Genomic DNA, 23955 nt, shown 5'->3' with positions numbered 1-23955 from the left:
GGAGGGATTTACGCGCGCGTCCTCTCGGCCCGCCGACTTAAAACTCTAAGCTCCTTACCTTATCGCGTAATTAATGATTCCGTGTGTGACGTTTCGACGCGTTACAGGCCGAAACGGAGGGAGACTTGGTGTAAACTTGGTGACACCATTCTTCTCCTCGTGTGACGTATCGTCACTCGATCCGTGCCTGAGCAACGATATGTTCAGTGCGTTCAGTTTCACCTCGAAACATTACGGTATATTCAACAAGCTGAAGCTTGAGGGGCTCTCATAAGAACAGCGTCTTTGTTTCCCTTTGCTTCTCTCGAGTAACAATCTTCTCCCGAGTTCTCACCGAAATTTGCTTTATTCGACACGTGGATTTGGAGACACGTGCGACGTCCACAGACTCACGAGAGACGAGCGCGCTCCAATTTGATGAAGGATCTTTAAGATTCAATATTCCGTTCGGAGGAACTTTCACGCTACCAATTGTACGATTGTCGGCACGAGCGTCGGCAATTCCGCGAGAGTTTTTGTGCAGACTAATTGTTTGGCCTCGGATCTAAAGATACGTTTAGGAATCGCTCGCGCGATGCTGCACCGCCGTCGCGTTGCAATTTGTACGAGCGTGTATAAGTTGAATCGCCAAACAGACAAAGGTCGCAAGCCTCATTGCGTCGATCTAGTTAACATCACGTTAATATCCGAAATCAGACGCTAATCTGCGAGCAACGTCGAGCGTAATGATTATTTAAATAACATGAATAATGATCGATGAATAATGAATAATGATTAATCAAGCAACACGGCTGTAACAATTAAAACACGCCGTAAAAAACACGCGATCTTCCATTTCTGTCTGCATCTGTGAAATTTGTAAAAAAATCTATAAATTCTGTAAAAACCTGTAGACAAATTTTATTAATATCACGTACACACGTACACGCACCATAGAGTCTACTAGTGCGAAATCGAAGAGCCGCTCCGAATCGTTCAACCGAGACAATGTCACAATCCGGGCGACCTGTAAAAATCATAATTGCGGAGACACAAAAGCTCGACGGGGGGAAGTTCCGTCTAGGAAGAATAGCGCCGCTAGTTACACTCTTTATTACGCGACGTGTTTCTTGCCGAAAGAGCCATCGCCCGACAAGCGACGGAGAACAATGGATCTGATTAACGCGCAACGGCATCAACGGCGGCCGCAAGGTGTAGGCGGTCAGTCAATGGTCGCAATTTACAGCGTCAGCTTTCTGATTGTATCTAATAGCGGCATTCTGCCGGCGCAGCCACTTGATACTTCGGAACAAGAGAGAGAGAGAGAGAGAGGGAGAGAGAGAGAGAGAGAGAGAGAGAGAGAGAGAGAGAGAGAGAGAGAGAGAGAGAGAGAGAGAGAGAGCGACTGCTGCGGACAAAGTTTTTCGCGGGAGTGTTCATGACACTTCGGAGTCGCATGAAAATCGCGGCCGTCTCTGTTTAAGGATTCGTCTCTCGTCTCCCGACATGGACGGTGCGCGTCCGGGGCAGGCCGCGCGTCCAAGACGGTTGCTGACGCGGAGGGAAATGAACAAGATCCGAGATATGATGGCCGGTGAAATACAAGTCGCAGGGACGCGCGTCCCGGCGAGAAGTAGCATCGAACCGGTGGACAATTCGCCGTCGCCGGCGCCCTTATCGCGATTCTGGCATCTTAGTGTCGCAACAGGTGCCCCTCCCGTGTCCTATGATGCAGCCCGGCGAAGAACTAATTTCTTCGCGGTTACTCTTCAAGCCGAGCCGACATAGCGCGCGGCGGCGGCTTGAGGTCGCTCATCGCCCGAACGCACGCGATCGTTCGTCTCGTCGTGGACATTTCGCGCATGTTCGCACTCGAATTTCGCGAAGCTCGTTTACATTTGCCGCCTCCGCGGAGTGAGATCACACGCATCGCGAGCCATGCTTGACTGAGGCAAATTCTTTTCTTCTTGCAGATATTACCTGGCCACTTCGGAGCACGACTCGGCGGGCCAGCACCTGTACAGAGCGTCACTGTTGGACCCGGAGCGCAAGTCGGCGTGTTTGAGCTGCAACATTGTCCGCGAAACGGATGGCAGCCGCTGTTTGTACAACACCGCTAAATTCTCCGCTGACAATTCGCATTACGTGCTTACGTGCGCCGGGCCCGGAGTGCCAAGCATAGCCATCTATAACAAGGTACGCCTGTCCGCGACCGCGCTGACATTCCGTGGCGCGCGTAATTCATAAAATTGAAAACCGCTGATTTTACGGGCCGACTCGCGGAATCCCGCGCAAGCTCTCTCGTCTGAGCGCACGTTGTCTCCCTGTCGCCCGTTTTTAACATTCCGCCGAATGCTATCGGCGTTCGGCGCATTTCGATCATCGCGTGTGCCGCGCCTATCAGATTTCCGCGAATCTCATCATATCCGAATAATCAACTCGCGCTCGCGTAATGCGAGCCTGTATTCCACGAGATTTCCTTTTATTCGGGCGCTTTTGCACGCCCTCTCCTTCGCCCCCTCCCCTCCCCGCCCCTCCCGTCCCCTGGATAATTACGCGTCGCATATTGTCAGTGTTACGCACAAGCGAAACAATAATCTTCGCATCGCGCGCTCGGCAGGGGAGCGGAGACGATGGCGCGTGTATTTGCATATGATATAGACGTATGGATGACAGCCGCGTAATTCTGCTAGTGAAAGGTACACGACCCGCGGGGGCCCGCTATCAGACAGCCGAATCGAATAAATTTCGTTACAGCAATAGAATACGCGGCTACTACGGGCTTTAGCTCCCCGTTAGCCCGGCGCCCGCGCCGCGCCGCGCCGGAATAATATACGAGCTTGCAGGCTTGCAGCCGCACTCTCGCTACCCGTGGCACGTACAAAGCTCGGTCGAAATTCCGCAACGAAACACATTGCTCTCGCGGCACTATTCACTCGGCCTAATCAGATCGAACACGGTTCGGACGGCCGGATTATCGCGACAGCGCGCGACCGACACTGCCGGTCGTCTCTCCCGTCTCTGGTCTGGAAAAGGAAGCGAGCAGAAAGGAGGGAAATAAGCGAGCGTTGGAAATAACAATCGAGACGACAGAGACGCAGCGACGCGCGATCGTTCCCGCGTCCGCGCGCGGAGTAACTCGCGAAATCATTTGCTGCAACTTCGCCGGAGTCGTCCGCGTCGGGGAATTGCCGGCGGCTACGGGAAACTAAAGAATCTTCACTCGCTCTCGGCGCGGGAGGGCACTCGTGCGCGTTTGACGGCGCAATTGAAAATTCGGTAACGGCTAATTGGAGAAATTGATAATGACGTGTGCGGGCGCGCGTGTGTTACATAAAACGAGGTTGGGAAGTTCGGAGAGCGCGGGTCGCAATCGATGCTCGCGTGCGGCGCGAGTTATAACGGCGTTACGGAGCTATTTAAATTTTCCCTTTGCCCTGGTACCGGTCACCGTTTGACCGCGTGTGCCGCCTAACCGAGTTTTTAAATCGGTCACGTTTTGTATCAACTTCCAATTTCGCCGCGTAAATAAAACACATTGGAAAAAATGGCGCAATCAACAACGAGCGCGGATTGGAATCGGCAATTGCTCTCGCGTAAAACACGCCCGATATAAGTATATATCTCGTCGGCTATCTCCTCTGTAATCTGATTGCCGGCAGACTGACAGGGACACAGACACGGGCCGGAGGGGCGAGAAGTGGAAGTCGTCGAACTTCTTCGAGGAGATGTTCGCGAACGAATCTACGTGCTTTATCGCGATCGACGGAGCGGGATGGACGAGGGAGCGGAAATCCGACTACCTGGCACTTTTATCGCTTATTTTCGCGCAGCCGATTAATGCCGGTAATTGGTCTCCTCGTCCGGCCGGCTGTCGACAAAGAACGTTAATCCAATTACGCTAAAGAGTCGCCAGATCGATGGAATTCACGCTTTCGAGCTGAGCGAATCGGCAGACCGACTCTCTCTCTCTCTCTCCCTCCCTCCCTCCCTCCCTCCCTCCTCCCTCCCTCCCTCCCTCCCTCCCTCTCCTCCTCTCTCCTCTCCCTCTCTCCTCCCCTCTCTTCTCTCTCTCTCTCTTTCTCTCTCAATTCGCTTTTCTTTCGCGCGCGCTTTTTATTTCGACGTTTCCAACTCGCGAAGCAATCTTAAAATTTACGATTTAATTTCAGTTGTATATCATCTTGGGATATCCTGAATGGAGAAAGGCGCTACGTAAAACTGTATCTTAACGCGCGTAATTTCAGTGTGATTTTTGCGGCAATATCATTTGTTTCGTGCAATAGAATAACAGATTAATATATATTTACGCGCGAATGTGGCACGTGTTTGCGATATCGGCAAATACTTTGCAAAACTTTTCGTTGGAATTCCTTTCTCGATCATCGTTGCATTTTGATGTCATGTCGCATGCCGCGGCAGTTTAATTACGACGATATTATGAGAATGGCGATTATCGGCATTTATGTAAAAGGCACAAAGCGTTATCTATTAATTACGTACACTTTTCGATATTCCATTTTATCCTGGTCTCCTCATTGTAAACAAAATGTTTCTTCCACCTGGCCAATTCTGGTATTGCGTTTCACTTTGATCACCCAGGAACTTATTTCCTTGTTAATAAAATAAAAATGTCACGTGCAATTTGTTTTCGCGAAATTTTAATATTTTTCGATGAATATCCCGATAACTGAGAAAGATTCGGTAAAACAACGATTTTTACTGAAGTGCAATTTTAGAACTTCAAAGCTATTGTACGGACAGTTGAAGTGTGATATTCTCCTCGTTCTCTTCTATTTCTCTCTCCCTCTCTCTCTCTCTCTCTCTCTCTCTCTCTTTCTCTCTCGCTTCCAAAACCCCGGAACAGGCATTGCAAAATTTACGGAGACCTCAGTCGGGCGCGCTTTTGTCGTTCCTTAACTTGCTCAAAAATTGATCAGCTTACCCTATGTGAAGCGTGTGCCCGAAATTGCAGCCATGCCGTACATATCCCCGGCGCGGTGTATGCTCCAACAGATAAAAAATATATCCGTGTCCCAATCGAAAATCGATATCGCGACGTCATATCGCGATCGGCGCATTGAGACTTCCACAAGAGTCGGAGACCTGTCATTCGGCGAAAGAAACTTGGGAGCGGACTCGCGCGAGGAGAGATCGGGAAAAAGCTCGTCGATGCAAAATCTAGATTCACCATCGATCGAGGAAAGAAGAAAGAGAGAGAGAGAGAAAGAGAGAGAGGGAGGGAGAGAGAGAGAGAGAGAGAGAGAGAGAGAGAGAGAGAGAGAGAGAGAGAGAGAGAGAGAGAGAGAGAAACAGGCAGGCGCTCGGCGAGTCCTCGATGCACAAAAGCGCAGATTGCTCGCTACATTTGCTGCGATCCGGGCTGCGAACTGGGAGGTAAACTCGGCGCAAAAACGCGACCGGAAACTTCGTGGGCAATCGCGGCGCCCTTCTCACCACTGTTGGTCCGTACGACTTTTCTAATGCAATTTTTTATCGTGATCCTTCTGCCTCCTCTCCTCCTTTCCCCCGGCCTCCCTTCGTGTCCTGCCCCCGCGGTTGCAGTTCCGCCGAAAAAAAGACCGCGGGCGTCTACTTGCAAGAATGGTCGCCCTTTGAACCGAGTCGATACCAATCGGGTGGATCGTGGAAAGGGAGAGCTTTGTTGCCGAAGTTACGGGCGTTATGTGAGCGGAGAGCGAGCCGCTAAACGTTCTCCGCTCGTCTTACGACTCTCCGAGCGAGTTTCTTCGCTGTTTTTGATCGTGTTGACGGTGTTATTCTCTCCTTCCCACTCCGCTGCCCCGGGATCTAATACTCGATGATGGCGACGTCGGATTTCGGAGGTGGTCGGTGATTTATGACGTCTGGGTTGCATCGAGATAAGAAGGAGAATCGAGAGCGCGTCGAAGGTCCGCCGACGTCCATTAAATACTTTCTGAATTGACAGACGGGGTTGGCTCTCGAACTTGGCCGATGGGGTGGCTGTCAAGGAAATGTGACAAAATTGATATATCTGCGATCTGTTGGGTAACGGAGTTCGACAATTCTTCTCCCTCTATCTTGATACATCTCTCTTCATTGTCATCCAGATATCTCATTCGGATGCCTCCGCAGTGTTTAATCCCGAGAATGCGAGAAACGCGAGTCTCCTGTGAATTTCTATCCCGATGCCGCGTACGTTTATGAAGTGTGCGCTCTCTCTCTCTCTCTCTCTCGCTTTCAGAATTCCACGTTGCTCTCCGTGTGGGAGGACAACAGAGCGGTCGCTGAGATAATAGCCGAGAAATCGCAGCCGATCGTCCACAGATACACACTGCCAGTTTCCGATGACTTCAACGCCCAGGTGAGGCTCCTGATACCACCCGGTGCTGACTTGAGCGGCGCCACCAAGTACCCAATGCTGGTCCAAGTGTAAGTTTTTTTATTTTCCCAATGGACATCTTTGTCCCTCTATTTTTCTCTCTTCTTCTTCTTTTTTTTCTTCGTCTCTCTTTGATCGAACGCGCGCAAGCTCAAACTTTCGCCTCGCCACCGGCGAAATTACGTCGGACGTACGAGGTTTGATCAAAAAGTAACGAGAATTTTTAATTTTCTCGGAAAGTATTTATTTAATCTTCAATGTTTATCTCATCTCCTTCAAAGTAGTCCCCCTGTGATATTATACGCTGATGCCAACGTAGCTTCCAGTTTGAGAAACACTGGTGGAACGCCTCTTTAGATATCGTCTTGAGCTGGATCTGCGATTTCGCCCTTGATCTCGTCAATACTGTCGAAAAACGTTGTCCTTTGAGTGTCCTTTTGAGTTTGGGAAATAGGAAAAAGTCACAGGGGGCCATGTCTGGAGAATAAGGTGGTTGCGGCACCACAACGGTATTGTGTTTCGCCAAGAACTGTTGGATAAGCAAAACGGTATGCTCTCTGATCCGACATTTCGCCACACAAAAAATCGCCGAACACCCTGAGGTACGTCTTGCTCATTCGCTCGCCAAATACAAACTAAGCGTCGCAGCTGCCTGAAAATTGACACGTACGTCACTGGTAGTGAGTGCCAGCAACACACAAAAAAAGAATCAACTGAATGGACAAGATACAGCGCGCGCAATTTCAAAATTCTCCTTACTTTTCGATCAAACCTCGTACGCGCCTAAGTAGCCGAATATTTACGCGCGACCGGGCGTTTTCTAACCGCGAAACCGACCAGGTTCTTACGCCCGCTTTTTAGCGGGTCGCGTGTATCTCGACGCTCACTTAAAAGCATTCATATTTTCTGCCGCGGCAAGAAATGTGACAACGCACTCCGCGAGCGTCATCAATCGGCTCCGTCATAATGCACTCGCGAGATAAGCGTAATGGAGAGAGCGGTGACGAACGTGCAGCAGCGGAACGCAATCTGCACCGTGACGTGAAAACGAAGCTCTTCTTTACGTGGCCTGAATTAGGGCGAGGTGTAAAACCACGAAGCGATGAGTCATTCCGTATTCAGTCTTACCGGCGAGAGAATTTCAATGGCTTCCCCGATAAAAGCGGAGCATTATCGATCTCTCACTCGCGTGCGCTCATATTTCTAAGTATATTAATGAAAAGATTGCCGAAGCGGAATGGAACTATTCCGCTCTAAGGAGAACGGAAGGCCCACTGCAGGCTGGACGCGTCTAAGCGTAAATTCATTTGCTCTCATCTTAATATTTTCATGTATTTTTCTTGTGTTATAGAGTAGAGAAGAGGATGGAGTAAAGTATCTCGATATTTTCAATTCTCTCCTTCTGGAGTATCTTGGTATTTACCTTCTTCTTCCTGAATCTCTGAGCTTCCATATGACTGAACTTGCCTTAATGTGACGAATGCAGAAAGAGCGTAAAAATTATTCGTTCATTCCGGTCGTGCTCGGCAGCTTCTTTTCTAAGTAGTCGCTGATTCGTCGGAAGCTGTTATTCATTGTCTTAAAAAGTCAACGGGATGAGCTTTCCGTGTTTTTCGCATCTAGAAGGAGGAACATGCATGCGACGCCCGGGGCCGATATAACTTTTCGACGTAAATCCTAATAACGTCTAATTCGTAGGCGGTCTTGCTCTCGAGCTTGAACTTTTGAAAGTACAACGAGCTTGCGGCGACAATTACACGCTATGTCCGTTGGCGAAGCAGAAACTTCGCTCTGCGCGCACTCACGGCGAGACGAGAATTAACGACGCGATCATTGGAGCGACGCTTCATTTGTTTATCTTGCTGTTCGAGCCGCCGATAAGGAAAGACTGCCAAGACCTCTTCCTGAATGACGATTAGTGGTTTATCAGCCCCTATCGATTTAAATATCGTCAATACACTGCGCAATTCGCATTTGCGTTAGACGCAAGCTCTCTGTAAATATAACGCTTTCTGCGAAATAATACGAGAACAAAGTGACTGAGGTCTGAACACATACACACACACACACACACACACACACACATACGGAATAGTTATCGCCGTTGCCATGGCGGGCGCGTCTCGCTCGTTTGACGACGGCGAATAAAGAGAAGTTTGAATTTCCACCACTCGTTTTATAGCCGAGTAATTGTATTGTCGTTGCGTTTGAAACGTTATATTGGATCGCGCGGAGTTTTCACAGACACTCGAGCAGCGGTCTGTTCTCTCGGCTTTTCGATGAAATTCCCGATCGTCAATCGCGACGCTCGACGCTCGCGATGATACGGCCGCTTTTGTTTGTACAGACGAATTAACGGCTGGCAGTAAGCACCGCGCAAAATCAACGGTCTAATTTTACCGTCATCGAATTCGGGATGTCCCTGTATTTTCTCAGCCCGGCGAGTTCTCATTACGCGCTCTCTCTCTCTCTCTCTCTCTCTCTCTCTCTCTCTCTCTCTCTCTCTCTCTCTCTCTCTCTCTCTTTCTCTCTCTTTCTCTCTGATCGTTGCGATACGTCGTGATCGTCGCAATGCCACGGCAACGTAATGCGTCGAGTCGTTGTCGTTTCCCGGCAACACCGTGGCATTTATATATCGGCACCGCGCCGGATCGTTACTATCCGTCTCTATTTCCCGCCTCGGCGTCGGTCTCGGCGACTTTATCTGGAGAGAGCCGTATCAGAAAAGCCATCTTCGTCGTCGAAGCTCCATTTCCTAATTCCCGACACCGTTTGACACCGTTTGACCTCCTTGCGCCCCCCTCTTGCCTCTGCCGCTCTCTGCCGAGGCCTTTCGCGAAGGAATCCCTCAAGTGTCACCAAGATTTCCCGCAAACGATCGTTGGAGAACGGTAATGAGCGCGAGAGCCGGGAGAATTGCCCGCTAAACAGTCGGAAGGTGCCGGATACTTCCGCTAAGTCCGCTGCAGTGGTGACATTAGCATTTTTTTTACCGGGCGAGAGGCCGATTCAGGCCGGGCACGAGTGCTGCGGAGGGTTCATTTGAATTCCGCGTCTCTCTCTCTCTCTCTCTCTCCCTGCTCAAGTGAGAAATTTAGATCACATCACTTCTGCCGCTATAGATATAGCACGTTCGCCGGTACCTTTCGTCTATTTCACTTGGGATCGGTGTAAAAGAATCAAGCTCACGACGTGTAACGTGAATACGAATACACTGTGTACGTGCGAAATTGCGAACAGACGTGGAATGAACGTGGCGGAAAAAGGCTGCGACGACAAACGCGATACGCAACGCGATATGTATAATTCACCGACTGATGCGCGCCGTGCGATTTTCCTGTCTTTCAGGTATGGCGGGCCGGACTCGAACCTGGTGACTGAGAAATTCAACGTCGACTGGGGCACGTGTCTCGTGACGAACAAAAGTGTCGTGCACGCCGTCATCGACGGCCGTGGCTCCGGCTTGATGGGTAACGACATGCTGTTCGCCGGATACCGCCGTCTCGGCACCGTCGAGATCATCGATCAAATCAACGTCACCAGGTGAGTGTGATCTCCCCTCTCCATTTCCTCTCTTTCCGCTGCTGCGGGATGATTCCGTATAGAAACCATTTCCATTTTGGGAAATTGCTCCCCAAGACTTACTCACTTGTGTAGACCGACTAGAAGAGAGAGAAGAAAACGAGCAAGGGAAAAGGATCGATCGCTATTGAGCTAGCAACATAGACATAATTTCCAGGTCTGGCGAGAGAGAGAGAGAGAGAGAGAGAGAGAAAGAGAGAGAGAGCTACCTCGAACATCTGAAATATCTCAAATTTAATGTAACTCGTCCGAAATCGCCTCTCGTGTAAATCTCTCTCGTAACGACCGACGCTCTTCTTTCCGAACTGTCTCGCCGCGAATTCCCCGTGAATCTCGCGAGCTTCCCGACCAAGACGCGAACTTAAGCACGAACATATTCCCGTCGTCCTAAGGATCAGGGCGTGCACACGTTTACTCACGCTCGTGGTAGACGCGGCACGGTTGAGCCGAGATCGCCTCTTAGAGACGTTTAGTGTCTAGCCGGCGGAATAAACTACCGACGACGACGACGACGACGACATGTAGCGGGCGAAGGACGCGGGCGCGAATCGTCGCGGACGAGCTCGAGGCCCAGCGAGCGTCGCGGCCAACGGCGTCGTCCCCTGAAAGCGAGCGGCTAGCAAAGTTTCGCTTAGGACAAACCTAATTATAGGCGGGGCCTCGCCGCGCCCAAAGTGACTTATCGCGGCGCGATCGGGTAATCCGCTAAACCCCAAGTTAACTAATCTAACTCTCCGGCTTCCTCGCCCTCCCGCCCCGGCGCGTCCACGGGCGCGCAAGGCTTTCGCTCCGCGTTTAATGAAGTTCTTTTCTTGGCACGAGTAGTCCGGGAGAGAGAGAGAGAGGGAGAGAGAGAGAGAGAGAGAGAGAGAGAGAGAGAGAGAGAGAGAGAGAGAGAGAGAGAGAGAGAGAGGAGGGAGGGAGGGAGGGAGGGAGGGGGGAGAGAGAGAGAGAGAGAGAGAGAGAGAGAGAGAGAGAGAGAGAGAGAGAGAGAGAGAGAGAGAGAGAAGGTGGGAGGGAGGGAGGGAGAGAAAAAGAGAGAGAGCCCACCGCGTTAACAAGAAGAAAATTGCTCGTACTTTTATCTGAATTTATCGGCTGTATCTCTTCTTCCGTTATCTCTCTCTCTCTCTCTCTCTCTCTCTCTCTCTCTCTCTCTCTCTCTCTGTTCTCCCTCCCCCCTCTCCCGCTACGTTCGCGTCGAGAGCAGCTCGGTTAACGCGCGCGTTGCTGACGAAGAGGCGGCCAGGCTCTCCTCTCTCGTATTTCCACCGGCTGCTGTGAGCAATTTATCTCGATGGAGAGGTGGAAGGAGAACGGGGCTGGTAGAGCGAGAGTTCACCACTTATATGCTCGTCCATCTTTAAACCGAAACATCAAACTTCCGGGCATGATGAATAACGCTCATTCCCCGCCGGCGAAACGATATTTCAGCCTTGAAGCGACAACGTGCCGCGGGAAGCACGAAGCCGCAAATCCGCCACCGACCGCGTAGGCCGATGCCGACCGTGCCGCCGTAATCTCCGCGCCGAAATCACCGGGCGGAATTCAGTTAATTAAACAACGACGAATCGAGGAGAGAGGTGTCCGCTGTCCAGGGATAACAGAGGCGACGATACTCGCGGCGATGTTTAAAATAAACGTTGAATCGCCGCGACGTGCTGTTTCTCCTTCTATCTCGCTCTCTCTCTCTCTCCCTCTCTCTCTCCCTCTCTCTCTCCCTCTCTCTCTCTCTCTCTCTCTCTCTCTCTCTCTCTCTCTCTCTCTCTCTCTCTCACTCTCCCCGTCCTTCCCTCTCAATCCACCCTCTATCGCGACGCGCTTCGTTTCGCCACACTGTAAGCACACGGATATTCGCTCGCGAGAGGAGAACGCGCGATCGGTGTATTTTATCCCCGCGTTTCCCCGTATCTATCTACCGCCATAGTGTTTTGCCGGTGCATTGCATGGCGTCCAGCCCGTAAAAAGCGAGTTGCGGAGTTGGAAGCGGGCCAAACGATTGCGGAATCGCCCGGCTCTCTTCGACCCGCGGTCTCTATCGTGCTATCTCTCTCCCCCTCTTTCTCTCCCTCTTTCTCTCTCTCTCTCTCTCTCTCTCTCTCTCTCTCTCTCTCTCTCTCTCTCTCTCGCTCTCTCTCTCTCTCTCTCTCTCTCTTCCTCTTCCCTCTTCCCTATCCCTCCTCCCTCGGTGCCGCTCGGATCGCCTCTCTCGCGGAGAGAGAGAGATCCCTTGCGTCCTTATCCTGCGCGATCCTCCAACCCTTTGCGAGACCACACACGCGCGTATTCTATATCCGTTTCTTCTGTCGCAGCCTTTGTTCCGTCATCGAGCCGGTTAACCGAGCCGACTAACCACCAGCCTGTCGCCGTCGTTCGTCCCGCTTACTCCCACCGTCGCTTAATCGCAGCAGAATGAATGCCGTATAATCAACCGGTGTCGAAATCCGAAAGTCTCGGTAAACGCGTGGCTGGCAGCCTTCATAAGCGCGCGATGATCCTTTGAGGGAGGAAGCGAGCGATCGCGGGGGTGGGACTCGCGGCGTTCTCCGCTTTGTCTCGTTTGCCGGGCAAATAAACGAAGCACGAGGCCACTCGAAATGACGTCGCGGATCCCAGATACACGCTCGAGGATGCTGGAAGTAAAACTTCGTTGTCAACGCGTTGTTTAACAGCGCAGCGCACGACTGCTCTCGAGGATCGATGGCGTGCATGCGCGAATAGATTTAAATTTGTACCGGAGTACAAAAATTGGATATATGTATGCAGAAAGAGAGAAAGGGGGGGGGGGAGAGAGAGAGAGAGAGAGAGAGAGAGAGAGAGAGAGAGAGAGAGAGAGAGAGAGAGAGAGAGAGAGAGAGAGAGAGAGAGAGAGAGAGAGAGAGAGAGAGGGAGTAGGACAAAGGGGGGAGAGAGGCATGTGCGCCGGCCAGCCACAAAACGAAAGATAGGAGAGCGATCCTTTCGGCCGGATCCTTTCCTCTCCACTCGCCTCTCGCCCTTACGGGAAGAAATAGAATTCAACGCGCCGCCGGTCGATTTACGAGGTAAATAAATTTCGCGGCGCGGGGGAGGAAGCGAAATCTGCCGCGCGTCGTCGTGCGAGGAGTAGTCTAGCTAGTATTTTTACGGGGGCGAGATCGGGCCGGCGTGGGCGCGCTGATCCCGCTGGGGCCATTATTATCGAACACGCGAGACGCCAGAGACAATAGCCCGAAAAGATTGGAAGGAAGAAATACGAATTCTCCCGTTTTTTCTCCCCTTGCCCTTCCTACGACGGCAGCGGCAGACGCGCGCCGCGCAGACTGCTGGTGCGCGCGCGGAACTTCCGGCTGTCGGGAATCACCAAGCGAAACGCAGCACATTCGATCTGGAAGACATTCGGGAGACGTACGCGCGTTCCTTCGGAGACTTTCCACCCTCGAGCGAATGACTTAACTGTGAATTCGCGAGCAACTTTAGATCTATTCGTCGCGCATACCAAAAGCGAGGAAAAAGAGATAGAAGGGGAGGAAGAGAAAGAGAGAGGGAGAGGGGGAGGGAGGGAGGGAGGGAGGGGGAAGTGAGTGGTTCCTCAGCGTTTTACTAAATCCATGAAGATTACAATTGCTTGTTCAGCCCGAGACTTCTCGATAGTCTGGCAAGTCGACGCCGCTGCGTCGAGTCGCAATGCGTAACGCGCGGCACGTGAATGGCGATTGTTGTGTGCCATGTGCCTTTAATACGAAGCGCATCGGTCGCATGCGTAATACGATCGCAATGAAGCGCACGCGAGATAACGGGGGAAGCAAGCCGGGAGAGAAAACCGGGGGCAGAAATTACAAAGTGTAGTCGTCGATTCTTATCCGCAAAAGCGGTCGCCTGCGCGATCCCGCCCGCGCGATCCCGCCCGCGCGTTTTAGCGAGAAGGGTGATTGTCTTTTTACGAGCGCCACGGTATTCTCCGGCGTAAGAGGGACAATTTCGCAGTGCCTTAGCGCGATCATTCCACATACGGAGACAAAGGGATGCATTATAGAAATTCCTCCCCTCCGCCTGCGTTTAATGCCGTCTCAAAGTTTTCCAGACAGGTGTTTCTATTCGCGAACACGCGACCCCTTCGCATTCCCGCGCCTTTACTTTCCCTCCGCGGTCACGCAATTTACAATGTTGACGAGACGTCGATTATGCAAATCCCTTGCGCAATGAAGCCTTTCCGTTTGCATAAACGTATTCTGCAGATCAAGTCCAATGACGTTTTTCGACGACTGCTTTGCTAGCCAAGTGACGTGGTTAATGACTGAGAACAACGTACTTCTAACAACATCACAGGGTCTACCGTCTAGTTTCGCGTGTTTGTGTCGAGGTGATTGCTCATATCGAGAGCCACCATAGCCAGATATTTCATCACGCGAGCTGTACTGCACAATCTTCAGGCGGCGTACATGTTTCGACATCATCGATTTCCCCTATCGCGACTAGCACCTACAATACGTAACTTTTTCTCCCCTTGCCCCTCGCAGGCATCTGCAGGACAAATTACCCTTCATCGACCGTACCCGGACAGCGATATGGGGCTGGAGTTACGGTGGATACGCGACCGGCATGACACTTGCCATGGACCTGGACGGTGTCTTTAAATGCGGCATGTCCGTCGCGCCTGTTACGGATTGGGCTCTTTACGGTACGTGCGCTTATTAAGGGAACCTATTAAGGGAAATGGGCCGGAATTATTTAGGGATTATCGCTACTGGCGTCCCGGCGGATAATTCATTTAAAATTATTTTACAAAAGAGAAAGAGACAAAGATTCTCCGATGACAACTGATCGATCAAATCCGTCGACGCAAAGTAACATTTAATTGACTCATTTATTCTCTCTCTGTTTCGTGTTTTCTTTTTTTTTCTTTTGCTGCAAACAAACGGTCGTCGGGGAAGAGTTTATTTTCGTAGGTGGCGACTTGCTTATGACGAGACGTACGTTAAGCTCATTTGGCCTTTTGACACGATTCGTCTCTGAGAATTCTCCGCGTGTCGGAGTTTTAATGAAGAAGAGGCACGGCTGCGCGCGCTGGAAGGACACGCGCGCTGCCTCAGCTTTAACGTGATTTCTTCAGCCACTTTAAATTCATGTCAGCATTACTTTCATTAAAGCGCGCGAGGAAAATACGCGTGATTTACAGGACGGTATTAAAAAGACTTATGCGGAGCGTGTGACACTCGTGCAGTTTCCGCATAAAATGTTTCTCACGCGGCACAATGGCGCGACGTAGGACGTAGCCGGCTGCTCCTTGCCCAGGAGGACATCGTTCCTCTACTACGCTCCCGTTAACGCAGGCGCGACAATTATTTCGTTCGCAGATTCGATTTATACGGAGCGATTCATGGGCTTGCCGACCACCACCGATAACCTGCAGGGCTACGAGCAGGGTCAGTTGCTCAACAAGGTCGAGAACATTAAAAACAAGATGTACTACTTGATCCACGGAACCATGGACGACAACGTGCACTATCAGCAATCGCTCATGCTCGCCAAGGTCCTCGAGCAGAAGGACATCCTCTTCAGACAACAGGTACATTGCCGATAATTTTTCATTTTGTCGCCTTGGAATTTCTTTTGTTGGGGCGACAGAACAGAGAGAGAGAGAGAGAGAGAGAGAGAGAGAGAGAGAGAGAGAAAGAAAGAGAGAGAGAGAGAGGGGGGGGAATAGAGTAAATGAGATTACAATACAAATTGCTTCGCAGACTTATACGGACGAGGATCACGGCATTGACAAGTCACGAACGCACCTGTATCACTCGCTGGAGAACTTTCTGGACGAGTGCTTCCAGACGTCGTCATGATCGGAGCATGGAATAGTGATGACAATCTAGATGCTGTATACCACCTGCCTCATTTACACACTTGTAAATACTCTATCACGTGTACATAGTTTATGTACGATATGTAATATGAGCGTTTAGTGTACATAGCGATAGGAGATCGCGGATGGAACTGACTGGAGAAACGTAGCGGGTAAACGCGAAAAGGAGGTAGAGCGAACTCGCTCCACCGCTCATCATGGAACCGCGCAGGGCAGGTCTGTGTGAGAAAAAGGAAATAAACATCTTTGATACATTTTCTAAGGTAACCCGATCAAACGGTGCATTAAAGGCCTAACGATGGCGGGGTCACGTTGCCTCTCTGTCGAGATTCCACAAAAGTACTAGAAGAGTATTTCGGTATCTCGTGGCAGTTCACATTTGCTCGCGCGGGCTACTTTTTGTCCCGTGCATACTGTCTCGAATTACGTACATACTCGAATTTCGCGTCGGCACGCAAACCGCTTGTTCTCTGCCGATGGTCAAATAGACGACCGACTGTCGAATTTGACACAGCGTTAAGTTTGTGTCATCAAAATGAAAGTACGAGGCGGCGCCTCTCTTTCATCGTTGATGAAATCTTTGCAGATCTTAATTTTATGTCGGGGTGATATTGTGTAACTGGAAACAAAGTTCCCCGACGAGGTCGGTGCTCTGAACTGCGTGAGATTCAGTAGAGATATCTGAAAGGATCGTGGTGCTGTATGTATATCTATAAATTTTGCAAACTTTTCCAATTGTCTTGAAATAAGTTGTTTGAATGTGTTTAGCCATCTGAGATAACACGTCCTCATATTTATACATATGGATTTGTTCAGTTGTTTGTTATCAGCGCAGCTTCTTGGATACATCAGAATGTTCACATATATGAGTTCAGTCATTGGATTTCCAGACGTTAGGTTTTTTGGTATTTTTTGTACAACGTATAGACTGAACATTTACAACCTTACACATACTCGAGATAAATTGGAAAAATTGGATTGGAAAAAGAAGCATTTCTTCCAAATACTGGTAGCATTGACGTATTGTAATTTAGAAGTTGCAGCGAAATATTTTAATTGCCAAATGTTGCAAAAAACTTGGGGATTTATCTTAAAATGTTTTTAATAAAGAATAAGGTTGCATAATATTGTCGGTATTTTATAGAACACGAAATGCTCTGTCCACGAATAATTTATCATCGATCACTGAGTATCTTGTTGACGAGAAAATGTAGAAAACTGAAGTATACGCTGCATAGTATTGTGCGTATACTGTCCGACAATAAGATTTTCACGTTCCGAACGTTCCGAAATATAACAATTATCACGGCCTACTGAACGCGAAATATAAAAAAATTTATTCCTATTCGCATTTGAAATTCGTATTTATCCAGCATTTACAGCACAAATGTTTAATTTTCGATATTGAATTTAAAATATTCGCAATGAATATGCTAAGTAAGCCTGATTTTAACGCTACAGAATGAATTTCCTGAACTCATATATGTTATCTTAAGGCTCTGGAATACTCGGTAAAAAATATGAAATTCTTACGTATAATAAAGAGCAAGTGTTGATATATTCGATTAATCTAATATATAATATTAACAATTATTATTAACAAATAATCCCGTTGTACTAATAAAAAAGCTTTGATGAACTAAGGATATTGTACAAATACAATCGATTGAAATCTACAGCATCCGCCAATAATGTAATCAATTAATAACACGTAAAAGTCCAAATTGTCTGCACACAAAAGGAAGTGGAGTTTTTTTCTGAGCGAGTTGATTTTTGGAACATATTTAGTGTCCTTAAAAAGTTGTACATGTTCACAGCACCGTCTTGTACGATCGACTGTTGTGATATTTGTAATTTTGAAGGTAACGTAAAAAAGGCAGTGTAAAAGCAGCAACCGATTTCTACTCTCAGAATCGGTAATGGTGTACGTAAAAGCAATGTTTTGTAAACGATTTATAGTTAGGCGACATCATATTATTTTTGTTATCCAAACAAACCGTTGCACATTTTGAGAGATGTTTCACTATAAAAATAACATGTACAAAGACATAAAGAACGTGTAATAAAATAAAAGAAGTTATTAATAACACGAACTATATATAATATAAAAGGCGCGTAATGTTTTTTTATAAAACATATACTATATGCTGTCAGATATATAATATTCGAAAAAATAAGACCATCGTTTGATAACATCATTGTTATAAAGGTATTAATCCCCATTATTTTAAATATATAAAATATTCCAAACGCCGTGGCACACACATGCATATACATATTAATGAAACTTTATCCTTGAAGATTTTTAGAATCGATGTAACCGCGCGGGACGAAGACTCTGTTAGCACAATTGTTTCCAGCTAGACAAACTCTTTAATTTTCTATGCTTTCAAATGTCTCATAATGAAACGAATATCCCTGAAATTCAAGGCAAAATCGATTCCAAGTTTCTTTAAGGATAGATAGATTTTATAAGGAAACAAGTGTCTATATTGGTTCTCCATGTTTTCGCTTTTTGAATGACCGAGCATTCACGTGTTCCAAGTGTGTGGAGAAATGCGTCTTTTTAGATATTTTAAGCATTCCATTTCCCTATTTTATAATACTTGTGATGTGGGTATACCAGAGTGTTAAGAAAAGTGCAATTATGCAATATCACTTGATATCGTATTTGTATTTTATATTCGTACTGTATCTGTATTGGTAGTTTAAGTATTTTCGTGTGTACGTATGAAGTTTAGCGATTAATTCTCATTGATATCCTTTTTCTTAACATGAGATAGCATATCTACTTCTTATTATTGTTAGATTACGGGCAAATATTAGTGCCAATGTGTAAATGCACATAGGATAAGTAAGAGACTATCGACAAACTCTCTAACTATTGAAGTTTTTTAACACAAGGACCACTGTAACAATTTCGAGAGTGGATCAAGATGAATTTATTAAAATAATTGTTAACCTTTATCCCGACACGCGCGCATTGTAAATACAGAATGACTTAATTAAACACTTAACTAAGGTTAATGAAGCATTGTTAGAAGGAAAAGTACAGTAATGACGACCTAGTAGAATTATAAAATTACAACAGATGTACTCTCTTCACCACTATTTGTTGAGTGTATTATAAATAAAGCTCTATGTTTTATTAAGGGTGGTGTTTATATCTCACAGATTAGGATAACGCAGGCTCTTGTATGCATGGACTGTAAACATTTAATAACAAAATTGTAGGAGCAATCAGGATATCACATTCAACAACATGATTTGAATCACAAGAATTTGTGGTTTTTAATTATTTTTGCAAAAATAAATAAATCAATGCATATTGAAACAGATAAGCTATGCACATGTCATTGGAGGAATCTGATAAAAAGGAACATATCCATTATACAATAAAATATTTGGCACGAAATTGTATATACAGTGCAAGATTGCATCAAGAATTTTCCGTTTCCTTGTATCTGCAAATAAAAGAGGAGATACCACTTATTAGTCATACTTTAAGCAATATAGAAAAATCTAATACATAAATAACATATAAATTCTTCTATTTCAATAAGGACAGTGCTATAAAAATAGACATACTTGCACTTGGTGCATGTGTAAAATACTGTTTGTCCTTCATCAGCAGATCTCAATTGTAAAGTAGCATATGACATTTTATCGTTTTGACATTGAGGACATCGTCGCTCTACGACTGGTCCCTCTGCATCATCTTTGTTGCTATCTGCATCTTTTGCGGATTTATAAGTATGTTTAGAGTTAAAATGAAGTGTAAGCGTCATTATCATATCACCAAAAACTAGAAAATAAAAATGATTTTACATCCTTATGGAATACATCTTTAATGTTTACTCAACTTCGCAAGGTAAAGAATTACAAGATAAAGTATTCTGATTACCTTTGTAATATCTTTCATTTTATTGTTTCTTTTAATTTATAAACATACCTTCGGAACTCCATTCCTTTTTGCATGCATAACACGTAACTCCTCCTTTATCGCCAAGTAAGGGTAGAATCGAGCCGCAATCAGGACAAAAACCCGGTTTGGTAACAAAAGAACTGTCGTCTTTACCAGCCATTTAATGCGTGTTTATCAATGTAATTAATTAATTTATGACGATTAAGTTAAATTCGATAGTGTCTCTTGCGCGAGGGATGCACAAGTAGCGAGGTTAATGTTGTGTATTTATGCGACACTTGATCGAAATATGAATAGGCGATATCGATTATTTTGACATCGATTATTTTTGTCTTACAAAATCGATTATCGTATGATGTTAAGGCTAGTCTACATTAGCTGTAAGAGTAAGGCTGTAAGGTTGCAAGACACGAAATGAAATATTTTCATTCGCTGACAGCTTACGTTACAGCCTTACAGCCTTACTCTTACAGCTATTGTAGACGAGCCTTTAGTTATCTTGATTGTTCCCTAGACGATAGTTTTTATTCGATGTTACTAGAATTGTTATTGGGAGCATTCAGTACTACCAGAGAGTAACCTGAGAGCGGTCAATACGACATTTTCTGCGACACCGACTTTCCGCACGGGGAAAGGACGCCATCTGCATCCATTTTGAGAGGGGAACTACGATAGTACATCCACTTTCAGGTCTCGGTGGTAAAATCTGCATATGGTGGAAGTTCATGCTACATCCACTTTCAGGCAGTTTATGTCCGTGCTGCAAGAGATAGTTACTATCTCTATGCCAGACAATAGGCCTGTTCGTTTTGTCTGCACTGCTGAACTGGTGCAACAAGTTGAAGTGAGAAATCCACACGTAAGGGCCATCAAGGCCATCACACGTAGAAAAATTTTAACCGTAACCATAAGGTTGTAAGAAAACTGACCAATCACAGTCGATTATTATAATGTCGCAAGAGAATGGATCGACTGTGATTGGTCAGTTTTCTTACAACCTTACGGTTACGGTTAAGTTTTTTCTACGTGTGATGGCCTTAAGTTGCAAATACGTTTTGTATCGCACGTGCGTGCCCAATTACGCGTAAGTTTTAATAACCGTGCGTGCAGCTTATGCACTTTTAACTTACGCGTAGGTTTCAACAATTGTGCGCGCAGCGCGCGATGCAAAACGCACTTGCAACTTACGCGTAGGTTTAATTGTTCATAAAATTTTGGCGCGGCTGCATCAAAAACTATATCGAACTAAAACTTGTTTAATACATATATGACAACATTTTTATTATAATATATTCTATAATGAAGGTTTATAATTTATTTATTATAATACTATATAAACTTAAATAAAACATTATGCCGTATATGTATAAAGAGAATTTACAAGAACATTTTATTATAATAAAAATGCTATCATATATGTATTAAATGAGTTTTAGTTATGTTATGTTAGGTTTCTCAGTTGGCGCTACTGTCCTAATATATCATTTCTTTTGTACAGTAGAAAAGCGTTGCAGAGTTTTATTATAGTTATAAGTTTTACTTGTAAAAAAACTTATGTACACATATATACAATAAAAAAATAATTTGAGTTTGATACTTCTAAAAATAACACAATACGTGTTACGCTTGTACTTGGCGCCTTTTTTTTACCTTTTTGTTTAAAAAGGTAAGTTTTATATAATATTAAATATACGTACGTTTCACGTATAACGTGATTGACTTGGAGTACTCCGTGTCCACGCGTGTTATTCATAGCGACGCATTCCCTGTGGTGCGATTCTTTAACTCGTTATTGGAGTTAACGACAGTTTCGTTATCGTTGCGCAGCTTTTCTACGGTATAGAAAAGCTGCGCAACGATAACGAAAGTGTCGTTAACTCCAATAACGAGTTAAAGAATCGCGCCGCTGATCTGTTACATCGGATTCGATAATCTGCAAGGCACCTGAAACATAAAATGTGATATTCTCGAACAGCGTTCTTCTCAGGATTTTCTTGTCCAAAGAAAGATCAATAATGCGATCAGATCTCGTCTATGTCATGTCAATAGAGACAGTTTGAATTCGGCGTAATATGATTCTTGGAACAGACGTAAACAAGTATTGTGAAGTTTGAAGCGAGTCTCTCACAGGCATGCTTTGAAAACACGAGTTGTTTTCATTTTCAGCTAACGGACGACGCAGGCATCAACATTGATCGGCAAGATCAGCGACTGGTGGGGGGTAACCGTGCCTTCCCGATTGTTTGTTTTCGTACGCTTATATATGACTCCGTGATTGCGGAAAGGACATTGCGCCTCGGGCCGACGAACGACGCGCATACCGCGACGCAGAGTAATCGGTTAATACGCGTTTCTTTGTCCCCGAATCTTACTTGCGCGAGTGTTAGAGCTAGAGTCAGTGTCGTCGCCAGTGCTACGATGGAGTATCCGGGGGTGCTGCGACGGAGTAACCAGAAGGAGGACGTCGGATCGAGAAGTCAGGATGCAGAGAAGACTTGGAGCGCGCCGAGAGACGTGGACAGCGATACATCATATATGGTATTCGAGGTATCTCGAGTCATTATTATTACGCAAGATTTTTCTGATTTTAACGGACCTTACTCGAAGTAAGGACATACCCGAGTCGAAATTAGATCAGCATTCATAGTTTATCATCTGAAAAATAGCTTGAAATTTGATTATTCGTTAAACTAATTTCACGTAACATGAGTTCTACTTTTCTTTTCTCATAAAATATGAATGTCTATTCAAGCAAGGTTGCTAAGGCAAGCTAAGGTTTATGAATATAAATTTGTAATTATGTTCTCAATGAAAAATTGCACATAATTTAAAAAACTATGAATAATGATCTTAGAATATATGATATAAATTTTACAAGTATTGATTTTTGTTCGTCTAATAATGCTCAGATTGCTGTTTCCCTTTAGAATCTGCTAGAATGTCCGTTTCTCATTCTTGTTTATCTTTCTTATTGTACCGAATCAGAATTAAAATCTCTGTTAGTGAAACAGCATTATTAGACATAACCGTTGTCTTTTTGCAGCTTCAGCTCTTTTGAGAGCTACAATTCTCATCATTCTCATTAGAAAAAAGAAAAGAAAAAAAGAGAAGAAAAAAGAAAAAAGAACTTTAAGAATGATGAGAATAAAAAGTGTTTTTCATCTCCCATTTCCTCTAATTCTTATATGATTATTTAATCCTTATATATTTATCTCACGCGCAGTTCTAACAAAGACAGTTCTATTTACGTGTTTATCTTTGTTCTCTTTCTTGCGCTGTTAAGCAAATATATAATCAATATCAACAAAAATTGCTCATTTAAATTAAGAATATAAGGATTAAGTACATATACATTATCGAGATAAACGAGTATTAAATAACTGCGGAATACGTCGCTGTTGAAGACTCATCATGGGCGAGACTGCGAGAGTAGCCAGATGTAACGTTCAGGTAAGACAAAGCTTGTTCACTATTGCGCATCTAGATATTCTGCAATGATTTTTCAAATTGGATACAATTTGCAGGATCAATGTAGAATTAATATTTCGACTCGGGAAAGACTCGGGAATGAGAACGAATTGTCATTGCACTTGGACAATCTTCTGACACTGATTTATGGTATTGATCGATATTCGATTTTCAGTACTGATTTACTCTTTCATTCCTCTACAAGAAAACAAAATTGATACGACTCGTTCATTTATCCGCGTTAATTTGATGAATAAATTAAATATTGATCGGTCTTCAATTTTCGGTACTGATTTATTCTCTCATTTCTCTATAAGACAAGAAAAATTGATACGAATCAATCGTTTATTCGAGTTAATTTGTTGAGTAAATTAGAAAGAAAAACACCCGAAACATGAGAACAAATTGTCATTGCACATGGACAATTTTCTGACATTGATTTACGGTATTCGATATTCGATTTTCGGTACTGATTTACTCTTTCATTTCTCTATAAGAAAGCAGAAAATTAATACGAATCGTTCATTTATCCGCGTTTGTTTGATGGAAAAATTACGTATTGATCGGTCTTCGGTTTTCGGTACTGATTTATTCTCTCATTTCTTTATAAGAAAAGAAAAATTGATACGGATCATTCGTTTAACAGAGTTAATTTGTTAAGTAAATTAAAGGGGTAAGTACCTGAAAAATAAGAACAAATTGTCATTGCAGTTGGACAATTCTCTGACACTGATTTACGGTATTAATCGATATTCGATTTTCGGTACTGATTTATTCTTTCATTTCTCTATAAGAAAA

The 23955-nt window shown here is 45.6% G+C and overlaps 2 protein-coding genes across 6 annotated transcripts in view; one reads left to right on the top strand and one right to left on the bottom strand.

Moving 5' to 3' along the window:
* LOC105190272 (dipeptidyl peptidase 4 omega) overlaps positions 1–18916 on the top strand; it is a 296820-nt gene extending 277904 nt beyond the window's left edge. For all 5 annotated transcript variants that reach the window (XM_025303008.1, XM_025303010.1, XM_025303011.1 and 2 more), the window contains 6 exons: positions 1953–2175; positions 6206–6393; positions 9692–9886; positions 14425–14585; positions 15262–15473; positions 15646–18916. In XM_025303008.1, the coding sequence (XP_025158793.1) occupies positions 1953–2175; positions 6206–6393; positions 9692–9886; positions 14425–14585; positions 15262–15473; positions 15646–15744 (1078 nt within the window). In that variant the 3' untranslated portion in view covers positions 15745–18916. The remainder of the gene's footprint in view (positions 1–1952; positions 2176–6205; positions 6394–9691; positions 9887–14424; positions 14586–15261; positions 15474–15645) is intronic.
* A 121-nt stretch (positions 18917–19037) lies between these two features.
* RpI12 (RNA polymerase I subunit RpI12) lies at positions 19038–19987 on the bottom strand. The gene is made up of 3 exons (XM_011152955.3): positions 19717–19987; positions 19353–19569; positions 19038–19228 (listed from the first exon to the last, which is right to left on the bottom strand). Exons 1-3 carry the CDS (start codon positions 19847–19849, stop codon positions 19204–19206), a joined length of 375 nt encoding a protein of 124 aa, XP_011151257.1. The 5' UTR covers positions 19850–19987; the 3' UTR covers positions 19038–19203.
* Positions 19988–23955: the final 3968 nt, after the last annotated feature.

This window comes from Harpegnathos saltator, unplaced genomic scaffold, assembly GCF_003227715.2.
Source record: "Harpegnathos saltator strain DR-91 unplaced genomic scaffold, Hsal_v8.6 scaffold522, whole genome shotgun sequence".
NCBI classification, from domain to species: domain Eukaryota; kingdom Metazoa; phylum Arthropoda; class Insecta; order Hymenoptera; family Formicidae; genus Harpegnathos; species Harpegnathos saltator.
The sequence above is the reverse complement of the archived record's forward strand: the minus strand, read 5'-3'. Positions and strand labels throughout refer to the sequence as shown.